This window comes from Pituophis catenifer, unplaced genomic scaffold (genome assembly GCF_029215685.1).
Source record: "Pituophis catenifer annectens isolate HBS135680 unplaced genomic scaffold, rPitCat1.0.hap2 SCAF_2, whole genome shotgun sequence".
NCBI classification, from domain to species: Eukaryota; Metazoa; Chordata; class Lepidosauria; order Squamata; family Colubridae; genus Pituophis; species Pituophis catenifer.
In genome coordinates, this window is record NW_027256882.1 from 282439142 (window position 1) to 282461323 (window position 22182).

At 41.7% G+C, this 22182-nt stretch overlaps 1 protein-coding gene across 1 annotated transcript in view; it reads right to left on the minus strand.

Moving 5' to 3' along the window:
• Positions 1 to 691: 691 nt before the first annotated feature.
• The window catches only part of DCC (DCC netrin 1 receptor), a 764852-nt gene continuing 743361 nt past the window's right edge, over positions 692 to 22182 (minus strand). Inside the window, exons 28-29 of the mRNA XM_070934567.1 lie at positions 9022 to 9164; positions 692 to 781 (exon numbers count right to left, since the gene is read on the minus strand). Coding sequence (XP_070790668.1) covers positions 692 to 781; positions 9022 to 9164 — 233 coding nt within the window. The remainder of the gene's footprint in view (positions 782 to 9021; positions 9165 to 22182) is intronic.

Genomic DNA, 22182 nt, shown 5'->3' on the forward strand with positions numbered 1-22182 from the left:
CTACATTTTTTTTTTGACTGCAACAAGTTCTTTTGACTCTTTAGGAAACCTAAGTTTAGCAAAAGGGAAGAACTGGTAGAGGGAACAGCTAGTAAGTCACAGAGATGGACAAGCACAAAGTTATAACACGTCCACTAAAGTTGCAGGCTTAGCGTGTAAATGAGATTCATTGTTAGCAGAAGATAACCTCTTGAACTCCATGTACAAATTACCAAATTTTGCTAGTCTCTTAGAAACATATTACGCTTCCTTAAAGTTGCTCAGGGTTTCACTCGAGGAAGTAGACTGAGATCCACTTTGAATTCGATTTGAGATGAAGATGGTGGCGTCTCCCACTGGGAGGGAGACCAGTGTTGGTAATTAACAACTATCAGAAGAAGGTAATGTGTGGAGCAGACCATTAAACATGACTCTTCCCTGCATGCTACAAAGACCAGTGGGACAGAACTGGCTACTTGGAGGCACTCAGCTTTTGTGCAGTGGGTTCTTGCTTCAGAGGATTGTTTTTCCATCTCTATTTCTGACTTCTGCTTGACTGATAAGCACACACAATGTTGTCTGGGGGCAGCGGCGGTGAGATCCTCCTTCGAATGGGGTTCAGTGATGTACTGGTGGCCTTCATGGAGATGTGACTTTGGGTTGTGGTCTTTGTGAAAGGCTGGTATGCTGAAATGTTCCTGGGCAACTCCTTTTAGAAAGCTGAGCCTGTGATGGCATTAAGTTGCTTCATTAGCCCTTCCAGACTTGCCATTTGTTCACTAAGGTCATCCTGTTCATATACCTGTGGAGAAAGCAAGATGCTAGTTTATTTCACTAAGATAAGCCCAGCGTGGTCCATTCTACCCCACAGCATTAGAGTGAGTAACAAATGCAACTCAATTCACTTTTGTTTGGGATGTTTGTTCAAATTGGGGATGGAGGAAGAAACGTCTGCAAGAAGGGAGGCAGCAGAGATTGACAAAACTGGCAGGATGCAGGGAGGGGCTTCTTCCTTAAAACATTTTGAAAGCCAATAATGTGACAGGACCAAAGGTCCTGTCAATCACTCCATATTTCTTTGGGAAGGCTGCTACCAGGTGAAGATTTATTATTTATGGGTTATCTGTGTCAGGGATTGCACCCCAAAGAATATTGGGACCAAAACAAAACCTTTATTTTCTATTTCATTTATCATAAAGCACTTAAAATCATACATTAATATGATCATGAGCCGCAGGGGCGCAGTGGTTAGAGTGCAGTACTGTACTGCAGGCTACTTCTGCTGCCTGCCGGCTGCCTGCAATTTGGCAGTTCAAATCTCACCAGGCTCAAGGTTGACTCAGCCTTCCATCCTTCCGAGGTGGGTAAAATGAGGACCCAAATTATTGGGGGCAATAGGCTGACTCTGTAAACCACTTAGAGAGGGCTGTAAAGCGATACATATCGGAGTGGAGAAGATGGATTGATTATATTCAAAATAAGTATCAGACAAGAAAATATCAAATAGTTTATGAATGAATGTTAAACTTTATTTTAGAAGTATTATGTTATCCATAGCATGGATTAAGGTTTCAGGGGGGGATTAGGTAGTTTAAGAATAGTTAGGCTAATTTAGCTTATGATTGTTAATTGAAATACCCTGTATTTTGCTCTGGGAAGTCTGGGGGGGAGGGTGGGATGGGAAGGGGGGAAAAGGGTGGGGGGAATATTGAGGGGGGGGAATTTTCTTTGTAAAACTTTTCAATAAAAAAAAAGAGAGGGCTGTAAAGCACTGTAAAGTGGTATGTAAGTCTAACTGCTATTGCAATTGCTATCATGCTTCAGTCATTCATCTTTTTCCTTTCTATCACAAAATTATGATCTAAATTTTTTGGGCAGAATGTCTCTGTCAGTTACACTCAAGGTATTGGGAAGTGACCTCTGTTGTCCTAGAATCACAAGTTGTAATACTCCGAAATTAACACAAAAGGGTGCATTCCTCTTCACACTTATTTGGAGAAATGTTGAATGAAATGAGTTGAGTCCGTACATAAATCAGACTGCGCAGAATTGGGCTGTACAATAATTGCTTTGCCCGGTGTTTCTCAACCTTAGCAACTTTAAGGCGTGTGGACCAACTCCCAGAATTCCCCAGCCAGCTATAGTTTTACCTATTGAAACCAATTTCAGACATTAAAACATTCTAAAAGCGATACTCTGCATGCTGTGCTGTAGGGGGTGTTTAATTAGCTGCAGTTTGATTGACACATCAATTTGAGTAGACAAAATGATCCCAATCAAAGCAGGCTTCAACCGAGTCATTTCATTGTGCTTCTAACTAATACGTTGATGCGATCCATTTCCGTTCAGCCTTTCTGCTATGGAGCAAAAGGTATTTTTCCTCATGGACATTCATGCTTAAAAGCTCCCTTTCTTATCTGTATCAGAGCTCCACAGCCACTCCGTTCTAATGCTTTGATCTGCACTGTCGCTTTGATATGAAGACAATTTGCTTCATATCAGAGGCTTCAGCGCCTCTTTGGAGTTTGGGGGTCCTACTGTACGTTGATATGGTCAGTGTAATAGGCAAAGTTTCATTAGGTCAACTCAAAAATAGCTCACTAACATTCTTTGGTGAGGAATTCATTTCAAGAAAGAAAGAAAGAAAGAAAGAAAGAAAGAAAGAAAGAAAGAAAGAAAGAAAGAAAAGAAAGAAAGAAAGAAAGAAAGAAAGAAAGAAAAAAGAAAGAGAAGAAAGAAAGAAAGAAAGAAAGAAAGAAGGGAGGGAGGGAGGGAGGGAGGGAGGGGGGGAGGGGGGAGGGAGAGAGGGAAGGAGGGAGAGAGGGAAGGAGGGAGAGAGGGAGGGAGGAAGGAAGGAGAGGAAGGGAGGGGAGGGAGGGAGGAAGGAAGGAGAGGAAGGGAGGGAGGAGGGGAAGGGAGAAAGGGAGTAAAAAAGGAGGGGAAGGGAGTAAGGAAGGAGGGGAAGGGAGGGAGGGAGGGAGGGAGGGAGGGAGGGAGGGAGGAAGGAAGGAAGGAAAGAAGGAAGGAAGGAAGGAAGGAAGGAAGGAAGGAAGGAAGGAAGGAAGGAAGGAAGGAAGGAAGGAAGGAAGGAAGAGAAAGGTCGGTCCTATTTACCATTTACTTGATTACCGTTCCTTTCTATTGCCCATACTTTATCATTTTTTTTCTCAGCAGCCTATCATACTTATAATTAAAATGCTGACCTGCAGACATATTCTACACATATTTATCAAAACTTAAAGACTTAGATATCATCTTTTTATTGTATATAGCTTTTGTAATATTTTACCTTTTTAATATTGTAAACCGCCCAGAATTACCTTGTGATAAGATTGGCGGTCAATAAATTCAATATTCATATTAATATAAAAAGCAAGCAATCTGGCAAGAGCCAGAGAAAATCTGGAAGGGTTTGGCATCCAACTCTTTTCTGTTTCTAATTTGTGCTTCTCATTTGTACAAAGTAACATCTTAGATATATATATTTCCGCACTGCTGCTTCCGAATAGAGCTTTTAACTTTAATTTAGAAAAAGCAGAAAAAGATTTGTTTTTTCTTATGCTGCTTGAGTGCATCTTCATCAGATAAAGGATCATAGCAAATGCTAAGACTCATCAATCTAATCTGGACAGACTTCTGTCTTCTTTTCCAACTTTTAAAAAGAGCTTTTAATTGGAAGTTTAAATATGTTTATATACAATTTCTACATACAGCTTGCCAATTAGAAGAAGCTGAAAGCTATAATTAAAAACAAAACCAAACCCAGACCTTTCTTTATGTGACTTTGAGCAGGAAAATGTTTTTTATATAATAATTTAACTTTACAATTTAAAAGATTAAAAACTAATACAAACTAAAAAAAAATAAAGGAATACAAAGAAAAAAATAGAAAGGTCAGAAAAGAAAAATTGAAAAATAGTAAAGGGAAAAAATAAAAATATAGTAATGAAAACAAAGCAAATATATAAAGAAATGACTTCACAACAACTACAAACTATATTATTAAATTATCACCTTGTCTTAGCTTACAGTTTATGATTTCTTTCCATATTTCATAATGCTTTCTATAAGCAAATCCTTAAAGTCTCATTTAGTCCATTAAGGATTACCAGAGATAACATGTCTGTTTTACACTTGATCAAATAAACCACTTTAGATTCCTTCCTTTTATTTTGAATAATCTTGACCTGTAACCCCATTAAATAGTGTCCTAAAGCTTGGTTCCTTTCCATGTTTTTGTCCCTTTTCACAAAATCTTTCAAAATCTTGACTAGTTTCCTTTGTACATCCAATATAGGAAAGTTATTCAGATTACTGTTTTGGTTTATTACATATATATATATATATATATATATATATATATATATATATATATATATACATATACATATATATATATATATACATACATATATATATATATATATATATATATATATACATATACATATATATATATATATATACATACATATATATATACATACATATATATATATATATATACATATATATATATATATATATACATATATATATATATATATATACATATATATATATATATATATATATATATATATATATATATATATATATATATATATATATATTATATATATATATATATATATATATATATATGTCTTTTTCTTTTTTCATAGGCTTTTATGTGCATATTCTTTCTAGCCAGGTTCCACCTATGTAAGCTAAGTTGTTCTTCAGCCCTAGTTCTGTGAAATCTCATTCACAAGTTTCTGGGCTTTTTGTATCCTGCTGAAAAGCAACAACTCTGTGCTGCAATTTGGGAGACTCAAATAGCTATTTCTGCCTTATAAGGCGTCATCAGTGAGCCACACCCTCTTCTCAAGTAACCTCCCTGTAAAGGTATAATGTGTCTTTTTCTTTTTTCATAGGCTTTTATGTGCATATTCTTTCTAGCCAGGTTCCACCTATGTAAGCTAAGTTGTTCTTCAGCCCTAGTTCTGTGAAATCTCATTCACAAGTTTCTGGGCTTTTTGTATCCTGCTGAAAAGCAACAACTCTGTGCTGCAATTTATATATATGCACATAAAAGCCTATGAAAAAAGAAAAAGACACATTATACCTTTACAGGGAGGTTACTTGAGAAGAGGGTGTGGCTCACTGATGACGCCTTATAAGGCAGAAATAGCTATTTGAGTCTCCCAAATTGCAGCACAGAGTTGTTGCTTTTCAGCAGGATACAAAAAGCCCAGAAACTTGTGAATGAGATTTCACAGAACTAGGGCTGAAGAACAACTTAGCTTACATAGGTGGAACCTGGCTAGAAAGAATATGCATATATATATATATATATATATATATATATATATATATATATATATATGCATATTCTTTCTAGCCAGGTTTTACCTATGTAAACTTAGTTAGAAAGAATATGCACATAAAAGCCTATGAAAAAAGAAAAAAGATATATATATATATATATATATATATATATATATATATATATATATCCCTTTTTAAGACATCAGCCAGCTTCATTTGTTTATCCAATGTGGCATCTTTTCCCATGTCATTTGGCCTGTCATTTGTTAATCCGCTTTCAAATCAGTCTCAGTTTTCTCAGCTAAAACTTGTTCCTCTTCCACAACATCTTTGTAACACCGTCTGTCTAGAATGGAAGACACTCTTAATATTAACTTCTGCCTCCATTGTTCACAAAGGGCCTTCAAAACACCCATGTTAAAATATTTTGCTTCATTCTGCACTAGTAAGACAAACTTAAGTGTTCTTCTATTTTAATTACTGTACAATCTTTAGTTCCTTCGGCTTTCGTTTAAAGATCAACCTTCAAAGTCCCGCTCTATCACGTACTTTTTTTTAAGAATTCAAAAGAACAGCATTTTCACAAGGGGGGAGGAACTTTGCTGCTGCTAAGACTTTATTTCACAATGGTCTCCATAGGCCTTTGAAATTGACAGCACAACAGTTGTGAGAAAAATAAGAATTATTCCTGTAAAAGCATAACCTGAGTTACGCCATTTTGAAATCATGTTAAGGTTTTGTTTTACCTTGTATAACCTGATTATATAATTTAGCTGACATTTAAGAACATGAGAAAGGAAGTGTGTAATTCCTGTGTTTTTTTAGAGGATGTTTGTTTTGCAGGAAATATGCTCTGGGTTAACTTGCCCTTATTAATTAAAGGAAGTACGCCATTGATGTTTTTGAGGGGTATTTCTGTTGGGAATTGGGGAATTTCCAGGGTGGAATTATGTACTGCATATGTTATATAAGATGTTATGTAAGATCTGAAACTGATTCCCAAGGTACTTTATTGACGTGTATCCTGACGTTCCTGAAGACTATAAAAACTCGTGTAAATTGTTTTATTTCCGTCTTTCTCTACTTTAGAGAGAAAGGCCCTTTGCAAAGAATAAACTTTGTTCCAGGATTATTTTGGTCTTTGTCTCTTTAAAACGATAATGGGATTTACCTGTCGACCACAACAGTTGTATAAGCAGTGCCTACATTTCAAGGATAGTCATTCTCTGCACAAGGAATTCCATTCTGGGGCTAGCTTTCTGGAATGTAGGCTGTAGATATAGAATGTGAAAACTACTTAAATCAATGTTCCCCAATCCCCAGTCAATCAAGGTTGACTCAGCCTTCCATCCTTTCTAAGGTAGGTAAATTGAGGACCCAGTTTGTGGGGGCAATAAGATGACTTTGTATAAATATACAAAAGGATGAAGGCTATTGCTTAACGCATTGTAAGCTGCCCTGATCTCCGGAGAAGGGCGGCATATAAATCAAATTAAAAAAAAAATCCACAGAACCTTTCAGATGTGTAAATTCCGGACCCCAGAATTTCTGAGAATTCTGGAGATGGGCCTCATATACTTGGAAGGGGCTAAGTAGGATTTATTTTGATTGCTTTTCTGCAGTTAAGTCAATATTGACTTTTAGTGACTACAAGAATGTTGTAGATTTTCTCCTGGAGATTATTTCTTAGATATTGGATGACGTAATCTCTTCCTGAACCTCATTCTACTCCTTCCTCTACAATAATATGTTGTGAAGCAGGATGAAACAGTTACCTGATATCATCATCCACTGAGCAACCTCATGCCTGCTTCACATTATGAGTTTGGCTTGAAGGAGGTGGGAAATCAAAAGATGCATTGTGCATTTGTTAAATATGAACCCTTAGAGATTAAGCTGACTGCAGATTACAAAGTGGTCAGTAATTACAAATATGATCAGAAATATTTTACAAAGAGATAACCTGGAATAGCAATAGCAATAGTACTTAGACCAGTGGTTCTCAACCTTCCTAATGCCGCGACCCTTTAATACAGTTCCTCATGTTGTGGTGACCCCCAACCATAAAATTATTCCTAAAACCATTGAAAATATGTGTTTTCCGATGGTCTTAGGCGACCCCTGTGAAAGGGTCGTTCAATCCCTAAAGGGGTCGCGACCCACAGGTTGAGAACCACTGATTTAGACGTATATACCGCTTCACAGTGCTTTTACAGCCCTTTCTAAGCGGTTTACAGAGTCAACATTTTGCCCTCTACAATTTGGGTCCTCATTTTACTGACCTCAGAAGGATGGATGGCTGAGTCAACCTTGAGCCTAGTGAGATTTGAACTGCCAAATTGCAGACAGCTGGCAGTCAGCAAAAGTAATCTGCAGTACTGCACTCTAACCACTGCACCACTTGGTCTATTCTATTCTATTCTATTCTATTCTATTCTATTCTATTCTATTCTATTCTATTCTATTCTATTCTATTCTATTCTATTTTATTCTATTCTATTCATTTTTACACTGTATATATCAGAAAATTAATTAATTAATATTATATATATATATATATATATATATATGACAAACTGTTTGTCAACAGAAAAAAAGCCCTGAAGCTTGTGAATGAGATTTCACACAACCAGAGCTGCAAAACAACTTAGTTTACATAGGTAAAACCTGGCTAGAAAGAATATGCACATAAAAGCCTACGAAAAAGAAAAAGACACATTATACCTTTACAGGGGGAATATCTGAGAAGTGGGTGTGGCTCACCGACGAAGCCTTATAAGGCAGAAATAGCTATCTGAGTCTCCCAGAGAGCAACACAGAGTTGCAGTTTGTCAACAGAAAAAAAGCCCTGAAGCTTGTGAATGAGATTTCACACAACCAGAGCTGCAAAACAACTTAGTTTACGTAGGTAAAACCTGGCTAGAAAGAATATGCACATAAAAGCCTACGAAAAAGAAAAAGACATATTATACCTTTACAGGGGGAATATCTGAGAAGTGGGTGTGGCTCACCGACGAAGCCTTATAAGGCAGAAATAGCTATCTGAGTCTCCCAGAGAGCAACACAGAGTTGCAGTTTGTCAACAGAAAAAAAGCCCTGAAGCTTTTGGTTTCGGAGGCATTGAGGCAAAATCAGTGAAGTTATTCCAAGATCCAATGTGGTGGAATGGTTTAAGTGTCGGACTAGGAGAACCCAGGTTTAAGTGCCCCCTCACCTATGAAATCTCATTTGTGGGGATGTTGAATCAGTCACTCTCTCAGCCCAATCTATTTTATAGATTTGCTATAAGGAAAAACCAAGAGAAAGGAATGTTGTGAATACCACCTTAAGATCTTGAATACAGAGGTGGGATTCACTTACCTTCCCTACCGGTTCAGTCGTGCATTACGTCCGGGTTGGTGGGCAGAGCCTCCCAAAGTCACCACTACCAATTCGCCCGAACCGGACAGAACCAGCTGAATCCCACCTCTGATTGAATGAAAGATTAGACTCAAAACATTCTTCAGTTTATCTGATAAATTCATATTTTAAACCAGCTATGAGCCCCACTTGAAATGGAAAAAAAGACAGGAAGCAGTAAAATGAATGAGTGAGGTGGTGAGGTTTGCAATAATATCTGGTTTTGAGTACTGCATTTTTTTCACAAGAATGAACCTCAAATGGAGTAAAGGGAGATGCAGTAAAATCCCCCAAGCCATCTTATTGAGATTACATGCCTAGATTTATTCTTACATTAGCAGGATCTTCTGTTTGTTTGTGACCTTCTTCTGTGGCTTCTGGAGCTGTCGGTACTGAAACAGGAAGCAGAGGTGATCGTGCTTTTCCAGCTAGTCCAAGGGATGCTGTCTTAACCTGAGCCTTGGGAAGATTGGGTGCTGCAATAGGAAGGGGCAAACCATTTCAATATTACTAGGTGAGAAGAAGACACAAAACAGGTGAAAGCAACATGAGCAAATTTACTAATGCATGTTCTTCCTGAATGTTGATCTTGCTTTTCAGATAGCTATTTTCTTCCAAGAGGCTCATGGAAATACAATAAAACCTTCAGTAATGAATGAGGTGTAATGAACTATATCTTCTCAGTTTTGGACTTACTTACCATGTATCCGAAAGGATGATAACCATCAATTTAAGGCGATCTCCCTCTCCTTCAGCAAGGGAGAACAGATGAAAAACAAGAACTAACTCCCATCTGTGCAGTGCCTGTTATCCCCAACTTGTTTGAAAACTGAAACAAAAATTGATCAAAAATGGACTTTTCCTCCACTCCAATAAATCATGTGTATGCATATATGTATATGTACCAGAGGTGGGATTCAGCTGGTTCGGACAGGTTCAGGCAAACCAGATGTTAATTTTACATCCAGTTGGGCAAACCTGTAGTTCCGATGACCAGCTGGCCCTGCCCCACCCCGCTCTGCCCCTCTCAAGAGTCCCCACGTGGCCTGTTTTGGATCCCAGGTAAGTGCAGGGGGTGCATGGAGCCCGGGGGAAATGGAAAATGGGCCTCCCAGAGGCTCATGGAGCCCAAAAATGGGCCTATTTCCTGCCTCCAGAGAGCCTCCGGAGCCTGGGAAGGTGGTAAACAAGCTCTCCACAGCCCGGTTTTGCTCCCAGGTGGTGCAGGCAGGCCTACTAGGCCCAAAATGGGGCGCGGGGGGGGGGGAGGTGCCCTCCCCACAGCCTGTTTTGCTCCCAGGGGGGGTGCATGAGGCTGAATGCTGCCTGTCACCCCCCCTGGCCACGCCCACCCAGCCCGTCATTAGGAGAGAACCAGTTGTTAATTTATTTGAATCCCATCACTGATGTGTACTATACTACATTTTAACTGTGGAAAGTAAGGAAGCTGACATTGATGTTGCCAAGGCAAAAGGGGCCAAAGTATATCTAAAGTCTAGAACAGAAAGATAACAATAACAACAACAAAAAAGCAAAACAAAAATCTGAACTGCAGAAATGCAGAAGATGTTCTCCATGGAGAACTATCAACTGAAGGAGAGAAAGGAAGAGTTTGATAAAATAATAAAAGACAGCCCTACCTGTTAATGACTGGGAGAATTAGTTACTTCCAGGGGTGGGTTCTACTTACCTTTACTACCGGTTTGCAACGGGAGCGTGCGCGCTTCTGCACATGCGCAGAAGCTTCTGCGTTTGCGCAGATCACCAAATATGACATCAGGGCAGGTGGGCGGAGCCTCCCGCCGCTTTTACTACCGGTTCTCAAGAACCGGACAAAACCGGGAGCAATCCACCACTGGTTACTTCTTTCACTTGCAAACAGACAGTAAAATTGGATTCCAGCTCAGTGAAGAGATGACTCCATACTTCTATTGGTTCTCAAACCCACAGAAACAGTTTAATCCATCTCTGTTTTCACGCAGGCAACATGGAAGACTACACTCTTCCAGTTAACTACCATATTTTTCGGAATATACAACACACATTTCCCCCCCCTAAAACGGGGTGAAAATTTAGGTACGTTTTATACACCAAATATAGCCCCACCCACCCACTGGCCCCCACCCTTTGGCCTCTGCCTCGCAGCAGTTACCTCCTTGTAGCAAACAGCAAGAAAAAACAGCTCCTTTCAGCTTCAGCACAGCCTAATTAGCACAAGTTGATCGGATCGGCCTCCCGACTCTCAGCTGATTTGCTCTCAGCTGTTTTGCTCAGGGCTCTGCTGCTTGCTGCAAGGAAGAAAATTGCTGCAGCAGATTTTTTTCTCCCTTGCGCTAATCAAGCTATGCTGAAAACGAAAATGAAAGTAAAGCAGGCTGTTTGCTGTTTCCTGCAATGAGGCAATATTGCTGGGATTTTCTTCTTTTTCTTCTTTTCCTCACCAAAAATGTAGGTGCGCCTTATACTCCGAAAAATACGGTAGTTATATAATTGTGATATCATTGGTAATTGAGTTGCTGTTGTCCAACTGGTAACACTGCAGTCTCTATGGGGTGGCAGCTGATTCATCCCCTTGCCAAACACAAAACACCAGCAGTTGACAGAGAACAAAATAGTGCACGTTGGCAAACATGAAAACAACAACAACAACAACAACAACAAAAACCCCCAGAAGAGTCAGACATTCCATTTTGGGGGGAAAAAACTCAATGGAACACCATTATCTAAATCTGAAACTTTTGTGAATGCTTGTACTGTGCTGCAGCCAATGCCCAAATGAATAACAGAATAACAAAACAGAGTTGGAAGGAAACTTGGGAGGTCTTCTAGTCCAACCTCCTGCCCAAGCAGGAGATCCTATACCAGTGATGGCTAACCTTTTTGCCATCGTGTGCCAAAAGCGGTGGGAGCGAGGGGGGTCGCGTGTGTGCCCACAGCCATAATTCAAAGTTACCAGTGGGCCTGGTAGGCCTGTATTTTTGCCCTCCCCAGGCTCTAGAGGCTTTCTCGGAGCCTGGGGAGGGAGAAAACGGCCTTCCCCACTCCCCCAGAGGCCCTCTGGAGGCCAAAAATGGCCCGTTTCCTGACTTCTGGTGGGACCGGAAGGCCCAAAAATCAGCTGGCCGGTGCACGCATGCATGCTGGAGCTGAGCTAGGGCAACGCTTGCGTGCCCACAGATATGGCTCCATGTGCCATCTGTGGCACATGTGCCATAGGTTTGCCATCATGGTCCTATACTATTCCAGACAAATGGCTGTCCAGTCTCTTTTTAAAAACCTCCAGTGATGGAGCACCCATAACTTCTGAAGGCAAACCCATTCCACTGGTAAATTGTTCTTGCTATCAGGAAATTTCTCCTTAATTCTAGCTTGCTTCTCTCCTTGATTAGTTAAATAATTAGTTAAAATACATCAGCTCAGCAAGGTACCACAGGATCGTGATGCTAATTCTAAAGCTGGCCGAAATCCTTTTTTTTTTTTTTTTTTTTTACTTTTGAAATGCCCTACAAGTCTATATTTCTACCAGGTTTTAACAGAGTGAGTAATTCCATGGAAAGCCCAAGAAAAAGCAATGCTGAAAATTTATACTGATTTCCTATTGCTAAAAATTAGGTTTCTACTTTGGTTGATTTTTAATTAAATGCTGAAACACAGGGGGTTGCGGTAACAAAAACTCAACAGTATTAAAAGCAAATGGAAGACACAGATATTAAAGGGCCACCTTTAAGGAGCTTGTCACAAACAAGAGATTTTTTTTTGCGCTCCTGGATCCCTTTGAAAGCCAATGTTTAAAAAGCAGAAAGGAAAAAGCCAGGGGAACCTAGGAAACAAAGAAACTCAAAGAATTCTTCAGAAGATACTAGGCTTTGCACTCTTTATAGGGGGAAAAAAAAAGACTTCTGTAGTAACTGCTTTGGCTCAACTTCAGCTTCTTCAAAGAAAGAACAGAAGGTGTATTGATTCAAGATGATGTTATATGTAGGTGTGCATGCTTGCTTTTTTAAGTGGTACAATCTAATAATAAAAAAGACCTATCTAGACATTTTGAAAACCTTTTGATGCTCATAATTGCTCCCGCTTTCCTAACCTAAGATCAAGGGTGCAGAATTCATTTTGCAGCCATCAATATATTAACAACGTATAGGAAGGCGCTTTGATGATCTGCCTGAGGATCGACTCAGCCCAACTTTGCTCACGTTAACCCAAGGGATGCCTTCGGTGAAGATCAGTGGCCAAAAAAAAAGGACACATATTCCTCTTCCTTCTGATGTACCGCCCCCCCCCCCCCCACAAACTAACGTTGAGACTATTGAAAGGGAGCTGCTTTGCATTCACTTCACTTGTTACCAGTAAGTTTATAGATCACTTTTAAAGTGCTAGTTATAGTCTGTAACAGTGATGGCTAACCTTTTTGCCGTCGTGTGACAAAAGCAGGGGGAGCGCGGGGGGGTTGCACGCACGCATGCGTGCCCACACCCACAATTCAATGTGTCCCACCCCCTCCCCCCCATGCATGCACATGTGACCCCCCCCTCTGCTCTCCCGCTTTTGGCATGCGATGGCATGGTGGGCCTGATAGGCCCATTTTTCACCCTCCCCAGGCTCCAGGGGCTTTCTAGGAGCCTGGGGAGAGCAAAAACGGCCTTCCCCACCCACCTGCAGGCCCTCCGGAGGCCGGAAACAGCCAACCTCCGGTGGGCCCAGAAGGCCCAAAAATTAATTGGCCTGCGCGCATATGTGCGCTGCAGCTGAGCTAGGACAATGCTCGCGTGCCCACCGATATGGCTCCCCGTGCAACCCATGGCACGCGTGCCATAGGTTTGCCATCACGGGTCTATAACCTGCCTTCCATTGAGGACCTGTATACTGCACAAGTCAAAAAGAGGACTGTAAAAATATTTACAGACCCCTCGCATCCTGGACATAAGCTGTTTCAATTCCTACCCTCAAAACGATGCTATAGAGCACTGCACACCAGAACAACTAGACACAAGAACAGTTTTTTTCCCAAATGCCATCACTCTGCTAAACAAATAATTCCCTCAACACTGTCAAACTATTTACTACGTCTGCACTACTATTAATCTTCTCATCATTCCCACCACCCATCTCCTTCCGCTTATGACTGTATGACTGTAACCTTGTTGCTTGGATCCTTACGATTTATATTGATATTGTTTCCTGATTGCTTATTTGTACCCTATGACTATCATTAAGTGTTCTACCTTATGATTCTTGATGAACGTATCTTTTCTTTGATGTACACCAAGAGCATATGCACCAAGACAAATTCCTTGTGTGTCCAATCACACTTTTTTTTTTTTAAATTGATTTATATGCCGCCCTTCTCCGGAGACTCAGGGCGGCTTACAATGCGCTAAGCAATAGCTTTCATCCTTTTGTATATTTATACAAAGTCAGCTTATTGCCCCACAACTGGGTCCTCAATTTACCTACCTTACACTTGGCCAATAAAAAATTCTATTCTATTCTATTCTATTCTATTCTATTCTATTCTATTCTATTCTATTCTATTCTATTCTATTCTATTCTATTCTAGCAGTGATGGCGAACCTTTTTGGCACCAAGTGCCAAAAAAGGAGCACTTTGTGCATGCGCTTGTCAGGGCCGTGACCAGGAAGAGGAGCTGCCCAGGGGGCATGAGCATGCCAGATAGGGTACTTCTGGTTTCCGGTGCACACATGTGCACTGGCCAGCAAGTCTTCCAGTTAATGCTGTGCACGCACACACGCCAATCAGCTAGCTGGTGCGCATGCTCACGTCGGAAAATGGAAGACCAGCTCTTCTGGTTTCCTGCACTGCTGCATGCACAAAGGCCAACTGATCGTCACGTGCGCATGCGCGCCAGAAACCCGGAAGAGGAATTGGCGATGCTGCGCATGCCAGGTGACATGGCTCCGTGTGCCACTTTGGGCACGCGTGCCATAGGTTCGCCATCACCCGTCTATAAGAGAAGTGCATGACACAGTGCCAGGTTATACCTAGTCTGCTCCTGCAAATCCTATGAGGACATTTAGGGAGACTTTGCTCCAGACCTAGGCTTGGTTAAAAAAAGAAAAGAAAGATGGACCAAAAGGTATCCTCAGTGGTTGCCATCATGGAATATTCTGCCTCCAGAGTATGCCTTGTACCCACAGTTCAGGAAAGGATTCAAAACCACTTTCGTAAAACAAGCATTCAATGCCTTGTGATGATTTTTTTTGGGGTAGTAGCTACTTCTGGCCATGTTTTAAATGTTCTAATTGCAAGGCACAGGCAGTCCTTGGTTAATAATGGTAACTGGGGTTGGAATTTCCATTGCTAAGTAACATGCTTGTAAAACATGATGTCACTTGACTGTGCCACTTGGTGAATGGCAGTTCTGGGATTTATGGGTGCCATTGCTAAGTTCAATGTCGCATGTTCACCTTTACGACCTCTTGCCAGCTTCCCCATTGACTTGGCTTTTAGAAAGCGGACAGTGAAGGATGCCAATTGTGACCACCAGGTGTTGCAACATCATGATTGGGAACCAGTGGCTGAGCACCCAGATTGCAATCATTTAACTGCAGTGATGCTGTGATGGCCAAAATTTTGAGCTCTGGTCATAAGTACCACTTGTTCAATGCCATTGTAAACTTGAATGGTTTTGCTGAACAAGTAGTTGTACGCTGCTCAGAACCTTTGGATTGGGCTGAATGGAATATTATATATAAAAAAAATAAAGCAAACAAATAAATAAATACATTGAAACATTCTGCCTCTTTTCCTAGGAGTACTATATATGAGTACTATCAGTGGTGAAATTCAATTTTTTTTACTACCGGTTCTGTGGGTGTGGCTTGGTGAGCGTGGCAGAGGAATACTGCAAAATCTCCATTTCCTCCCCCCTCTGGGGCCAGCCAGAGGTGGTATTTGCCAGTTCTCCAAACTATTCAAAATTTCTGCTACCGGTTCTCCAGAAACTGTCAGAACCTGCTGAATTTCAGCTGATTGGACTAGGGCCAGCTAGCGTACATCAACAGCACAAATAGAATAAACTCAACTCCAACCTTTATGTTACTTTCTTTCCTTTTGTTTTTGTTTTGTTTGCAGTTAATTAAACTTCTGTGGAACAAGTGACAGGAATCCTCCCTCTTTGCCTGTCCCCAAACAAATTAGTCATGCAAAATCCATTTAGATCTGGCACAGAAAATGGATGGTAAAAGAAGGTTTGAGCATAACTGTCTGGCATGAAGAATACTCGCACCTGTGAATCTCTAGGTTGATGTGGATAAGGGAAGGGAAGCTATGTCAGTCATATGGAACTCATTAATTAATACAATTGTGCCTTAAAGAGCTAAGAGCTCGGCACAAAGGCAGATGGCTCCATTTGGGCATTGCTGATGAGAAACCAAGATGCTAATTAAGGCTCCCCCTCTAGACAGGGATCAGCAGCAGGTGAACATGAAAGCTCGAAAACTGAAGTGAAGGAAAACTTCAGAAAGGAGCCCACATCGACTCGATAATAGTCAAGAAATCACTTTAGCCTTGCTGACTGGAGCAGAGTTCAGCAGTGGAAACTGAGGCTGCAGCCTGATATGAGGATCCCAAGGTTTTTGAAAAAGCATCAGAATAACAGAGTTGGAGGGGACCTTGGAGGTCCAATCCCTAACCCTATACCAGTGATGGCTAACCTTTTTGCTATCACGTGCCAAAAGTGGGGGGGTGCAGGGGGGGTTGTGCATGTGCGTGCCCGCACCCACAATTCAATGCACCCCGCCCCCCTGCACATGTGTGCACGACTACCACCACCCCGTGCTTTCCCCGCTTTTGGCACGCGACGGCACAGTGGGCCAAGTAGGCCTATTTTTCGCCCTCGTCAGGCTCCGGAGACTTTCTTGGAGTCTGGGGAGGGCAAAAACAGCCTTCCCCACCCCTTGGAGGGCCTCTGGAGGCTAGAAATTGCCTGTTTCCCAACTTCCGGTGGGACCGGAAGGCCTGAATATTAGCTGGCTGGTGCGTGCATGTGCTCTGGAGCCTAGCTAGGGCAACACTCTTGTTCCCACAGATATGGCTCCGTGTGCCACCTGTGGCACGCGTGCCATAGGTTCGCCATCACGGCCCTATACCATTTCAGACAAATAATTTCCAGTCTCTTCTTAAAAATCTCCAGTGTTGGAGCACCCATGACTTCTGGAGGGAAGTTGTTCCACTGATTAATTGTTCTGTCAGGAGGTTTCTCTTTAGTCCTAGGTTGCTTCTCTCCTTGATTAGTTTCCATCTATTGCTTCTTGTCCTGTTTTCAGGTTTCCTAGTATGATTTGATTGCTTATTGTACCGTATGACCAGTGCTGGGATTCAGCCAGTTTGCACCACTTCGGGAGAACCGGTTGTTAACTTTCCGAGCAGTTTGGCAAACTGGTTGTTGAAAGAAATCATTAGGGCAAAGAACCGGTTGTTAAATTACTTGAATCCCACCACTACGTATGACTGTCAGTGGGTGTTGTGCCTTGTGATTCTTGACGAATGATCTTGTCTTTATATGTACAGTGAGAGCATATGCACCAGAGACAAATTCCTTGTGTGTCCAATCACACTTGGCCAATAAAGAATTCTATCTATCTATTCTAGGTGCCTTGGAGAACAGCTTGACCCAACCCCTCTTCTATGTGGCAGCCCCTTAGATATTGGAACACTACTATCATGCCACCCCTAGCCTTTCTTTTCATTAAACTAAACATACCCAAATCTTGCAATTGTTCTGTATGTTTTAGCCTCCAATCCCTTAACCATCTTTGTTGCTCTTCTCTAGAGTCTCAATATACTTTTTATATCATGGCAACCAAAACTGGATACAGTATTCCAAATGTGATCCTTCTAAGGCAGTGTTTCTCAACCTTGGTAGCTTGAAGATGGATGGACTTCAACTCCCAGAATCCTCCAGCCAGCAAGGTTGAGAAACACTGTTCTAAGGCATTATAAAATAGTATTCCTGTGATCTTGATTCTTTCCCTCTGTTAATGCAGCCTAGGACTGTGTTGGTTTTTCATTTTCAGGATAGGCTTTGGTTGCCTATCCCTCATTAATTTTATGATACACGAATGCCAGGTACTAACCTAGGCTTGTTACTGGAATACAGAATTTACACAAAGGCATGCCAATATGAGGATCTGGTCGTCAGATGTACGACCATCCCCTCCCAATTTCGGCCCCCATGCTACAAAATAATCAGCTGCTGATTATTCTCCAATCTTTATGCCAATGGGGGCTTATTTTGAAGAGGATATTCTGAGACAAAATGAAATTTCAGAAAATCGGAATACTGGGTTACTTGATTGTCTGGGTTTTGGAACAATATTTGCATGTAACAATTCTCCATGTAACATCTCTCCTGCGCGAGCTGCACTGGCTTCCGGTGGTCTTCCGAATGCGCTTCAAGGTTCTGGTTATCACCTTTAAAGCGCTCCATGGCTTAGGACCTGGTTATCTACGGGACCGCCTGCTACCACCAATAGCCTCCCACCGGCCAGTACGCTCCCATAGAGAGGGGCTCCTCTGGATGCCGTCAGCCAAACAATGTCGACTGGCGGCCCCTAGGGGGAGAGCCCCTAGGGGGAGAGGGGGGCACCTACTATCTGGAATGAGCTCCCCCGGGAGATACGGAGGATCCCAGATCTGCACACCTTCCATCGCGCGCTTAAGACTTTTTTATTTCATCAAGCTGGCCTGGCCTAAATCTTCTCCCCTTTTTAAATGTAAATTTTAATTTGTTTTTAAATTATGGGGTATTTTAAATTTGTTCAGCCAAATTATTTAATTCGTTTTTATTTTATTTTAAATTTTTGTATTTATGTGTTTTATCTTGTGGCTGTTCACCGCCCTGAGTCCTTCGGGAGAAGGGCGGTATAGAAATTTAATAAAATAAAATAAATAAAAATAAAATAAATATTCTCCATGGAGACTGAATTTTGCACACAGGACGTCCTAAGCTTCTTCTGGAACAATTGCAGATAAAAATGTTTTCCAATAGCAAGGAGGAAAATACCTGTCAGAAACTCCACCTCCTTGAATAAGAATGGCCAGAAGTGGGGAACTGAACCTCTGTAATTTAATAGTATGATGGATATCATGATACAATGAATGGAAACTAACCAAGAAGAGAAAAAAACCTAGAACTAAGGAGGAATTTCCTAAAGGTGAGAGCAATCAACCACTGGAATAGCTCGCCTCCAAAGATTGTGGGTGCTCCATCACTGGAAGTTTTCAAAAAGAGACTAGACAACCATTTATCTGAAATACTATAGGGCAATGATGGCGAACCTATGGCATGCGTGCCACATGTGGCACGTGGAGCCATATCTGCGGGGACTTGAGCGTTGCCCTAGCTCAGCTCCAGCACACTGCGCGCGCCGGCCAACTGATTTTTGGGCCTTCCGATCCCACCAGAAGTCGGGAAACGGGCCATTTCCGGCCTCCAGAGGGCCTCTGGAGGGGTGGGGAAGGCCATTTTTCACCCTCCCCAGGCTCCAAAAAAAGCCTCTGGAGCCTGGGGAGGGCAAAAAAGAAGCCTATCGGGCCACCGGTAACCTTTTTGCTGTCACATGCTAAAAGCGTGGGGAGTGTGGGGTGTGTGTGTCGCACACTGCGTGGGGTGGGGGGCATTGAATTATGGGTGTGGGCACGTGCATGTGTGAACCCCCCATACTCCCCCCGCTTTTGGCACGCAACGGCAAAAAGGTTAGCCATTACTGCTATAGGGTTTCCTGCCTGAGCAGGAGGTTGGACTAGCAGTCCTCCAAGTTTCCTTCTGTTATTCTATGCTTTATATTCTATGAATTAAGTAAAAGGAAAGACAATTTCTGTATTTTGCTTGTATATATTCAATGCACATTCTCTGATTAAAACATCCACTTCCACTGTAGAGCCTTAAAGGTAGGGTTTTCATTCGCACACATTTGCGTATTTGGTGAAATTGTTGGCAAAGACAGCAGATTCCGTATCCAGCATAAAGAGAGGTGCATAATAAAAAAAACGTGGGCTAATAAGCTTTGCAAATTTCCTTAAAAATTTATCACTCAGCAAAGTAAACTTGATCTGAAGCAACCTATTTTCTCGGCTCTTTCAAGAAACAGAAAAATACTGAGATGCTGGAACTGCTGCAGCTCGTAACTGCTGAGTTATGAACTACAGGAAAGGGAAAAAAAGGGAGAGGCAATAACCAAATTTTTTTTTAAGTTTTTTTTTTTTTTAAAAAAATGCATGAGATAATCCATGTCATTCTGGGGGAAAAAATGTGCATTTTGATTATCTCTTTATCTACAGAATATTGCAGCTGTAGGGAAACCTCTCTGGTAAAACTGATTTTTGATTAATACTTTGAGACGATGGCTTGAATTTCTTATAACAGCTGCAAACGGTTAGCGATTGGTCTCTAAAAAGGCAATTCACCTGTAGCTCTGCTCCTTTCCTCCCATCTCTCTCTAGGCTCATTAGAGAGACGGTGGAATAAGTCAGGCCAATGTACTTTGAATTTAAATGAAGAAGATGTACTAGAGAGCTGGAATTAACTAATTGGGGATTCAGGTCTGGAGAGATCAGGGCGAAATGAGCAATTGAACTGTCTACTAATAGACCTGAGCCAAAACATTCTTGGAAGTACTTTTCTTGTTCCTTTTCTTTTGTTGAACTCTGATGACCACAGCATTCTGCTAAACGCTGGAATCTGAGTTAAAGCATCCACGACCATAAAATCTAGCCTTTCTCAAGACAGTTAGAAAAAAGAAAAGCCTTTTTCTGAATGGGAAATGGAAGCAGCAGCCTTAACCTTCTCGGTATAATGCTCCAGAATACTCCCCAGCATCCATAGTGGATGGAAATATAGGAGATATGGAAAATGATGCCCTTTCTCATTACCCCTTCATTTCCAAGCACACAAATCTATCCTATATTTTCTCCATGTGCAATAACGTCTCCCTTTTTGTCTCTCAACACAAATATCCCCACCGTATAATGCTTTTCTCTTTCCTCATCCACTGCCCATTTTGCTTTTCTCTTCTTGGTTTTTGCCAATTGAGTAGGTTGGGAGAGATGGACAGCCAAAATGTGTGTGTATGTGTGTGTGTGTGTATGTGTGTGTGGCCTTCTAATTAGACCAGTCAGGAAACACACCAAGATGAGCTAATTGGCCCCCACGGAAGGGCTCGCAACTTGGGTGTCCTCCTGGACGCACGGCTGTCTTTAGAAGGGCATATGACGGGCCTGGCCAGGGGGGCTTTTTATCAGGTTCACCTGATACGCCAGTTGTGCCCCTTTCTGGATCAAGACTCCCTACGCACGGTCACTCAAGCACTCGTCACCCCTCGTCTGGACTATTGTAACACTCTGTATATGGGGCTCCCCTTGGGGTACACCCGGAGGCTCCAACTGGTGCAGAATACGGCCACGCGGGGGATTATGGGAGCGACGGGGCGCTCCCATGTGAGTCCTCTCCTGCGCGAGCTGCATTGGCTTCCGGTGGACTTCTGGGTGCGCTTCAAGGTGTTGGTGATCACCTTTAAAGCGCTCCATGGCTTAGGGCCGGGGTACTTACGGGACCGCCTTCTGCCACCAATAGCCTCCCACCGGCCAGTTCGCTCCCACAGAGAGGGCCTCCTCAGGGTGCCGTCGGCCAGACAATGCCGGCTGGCAACCCCCAGGAGGAGAGCCTTCTCTGTGGTGGCACCTACCCTTTGGAACGATCTACCCCCAGAGATACGAGTGATCTCCGACCTCCAGACTTTTCGTCGGGCCCTAAAAACTTATTTTTTTTCAGTTAGCCAGTCTGTCTTGATTTTATGGTTGGTTTTAAAATTTGATATGGATTTTAAATTGATAAGTTTTAAATTACGGGCCAAATCTATTTAATTATTTTAATTCTATTTTTAACTGTAACTTTATGTATAAATGTTTTTATTTTGGCTGTTCACCTCCCTGAGTCCGAAAGGAGAAGGGCGGTATAGAAGTTTGAATAATAAATAAATAAATAAATAAATAAATAAATAAATAAATAAATAAATAAATAAATAAATAAATAATTCTACGTTATTGTAAGGCCATGTTAATAGAATCTTGCAAATCTGAAAGTATAAATATCCCCCATTGTCTCTTTACTGCCTGATAAATTAGGGCAGATTCTTTCTAAACTTCTTTTTTCTGCCCATTCCTCACTGGTGGGCTCCTCCTCCTTTTATCTGATCCTTCCTTAGGCAGCCTCTCTCCCCCTCTCCACCAGTCTTCCAAGGTTATACTCCATTGTAGGACTTCACTGTCCTCTTCATTAAGGTGGTTACTTTCTGGGATGAGACAGAGCACAATTTTCAATTTTGGAATTGCCTTGCTGAGAGATCTTCCTATCAGCATTGCGATAGAGTAAGGCTGGAGCCCAATAAAGTTGATTGTTGATGTGTGGAGATGTGTTGTTTTGGGGGCCCCATAAGTTTTTGCTTTTTTTTATTGCTATCTGCAAGCCATTCA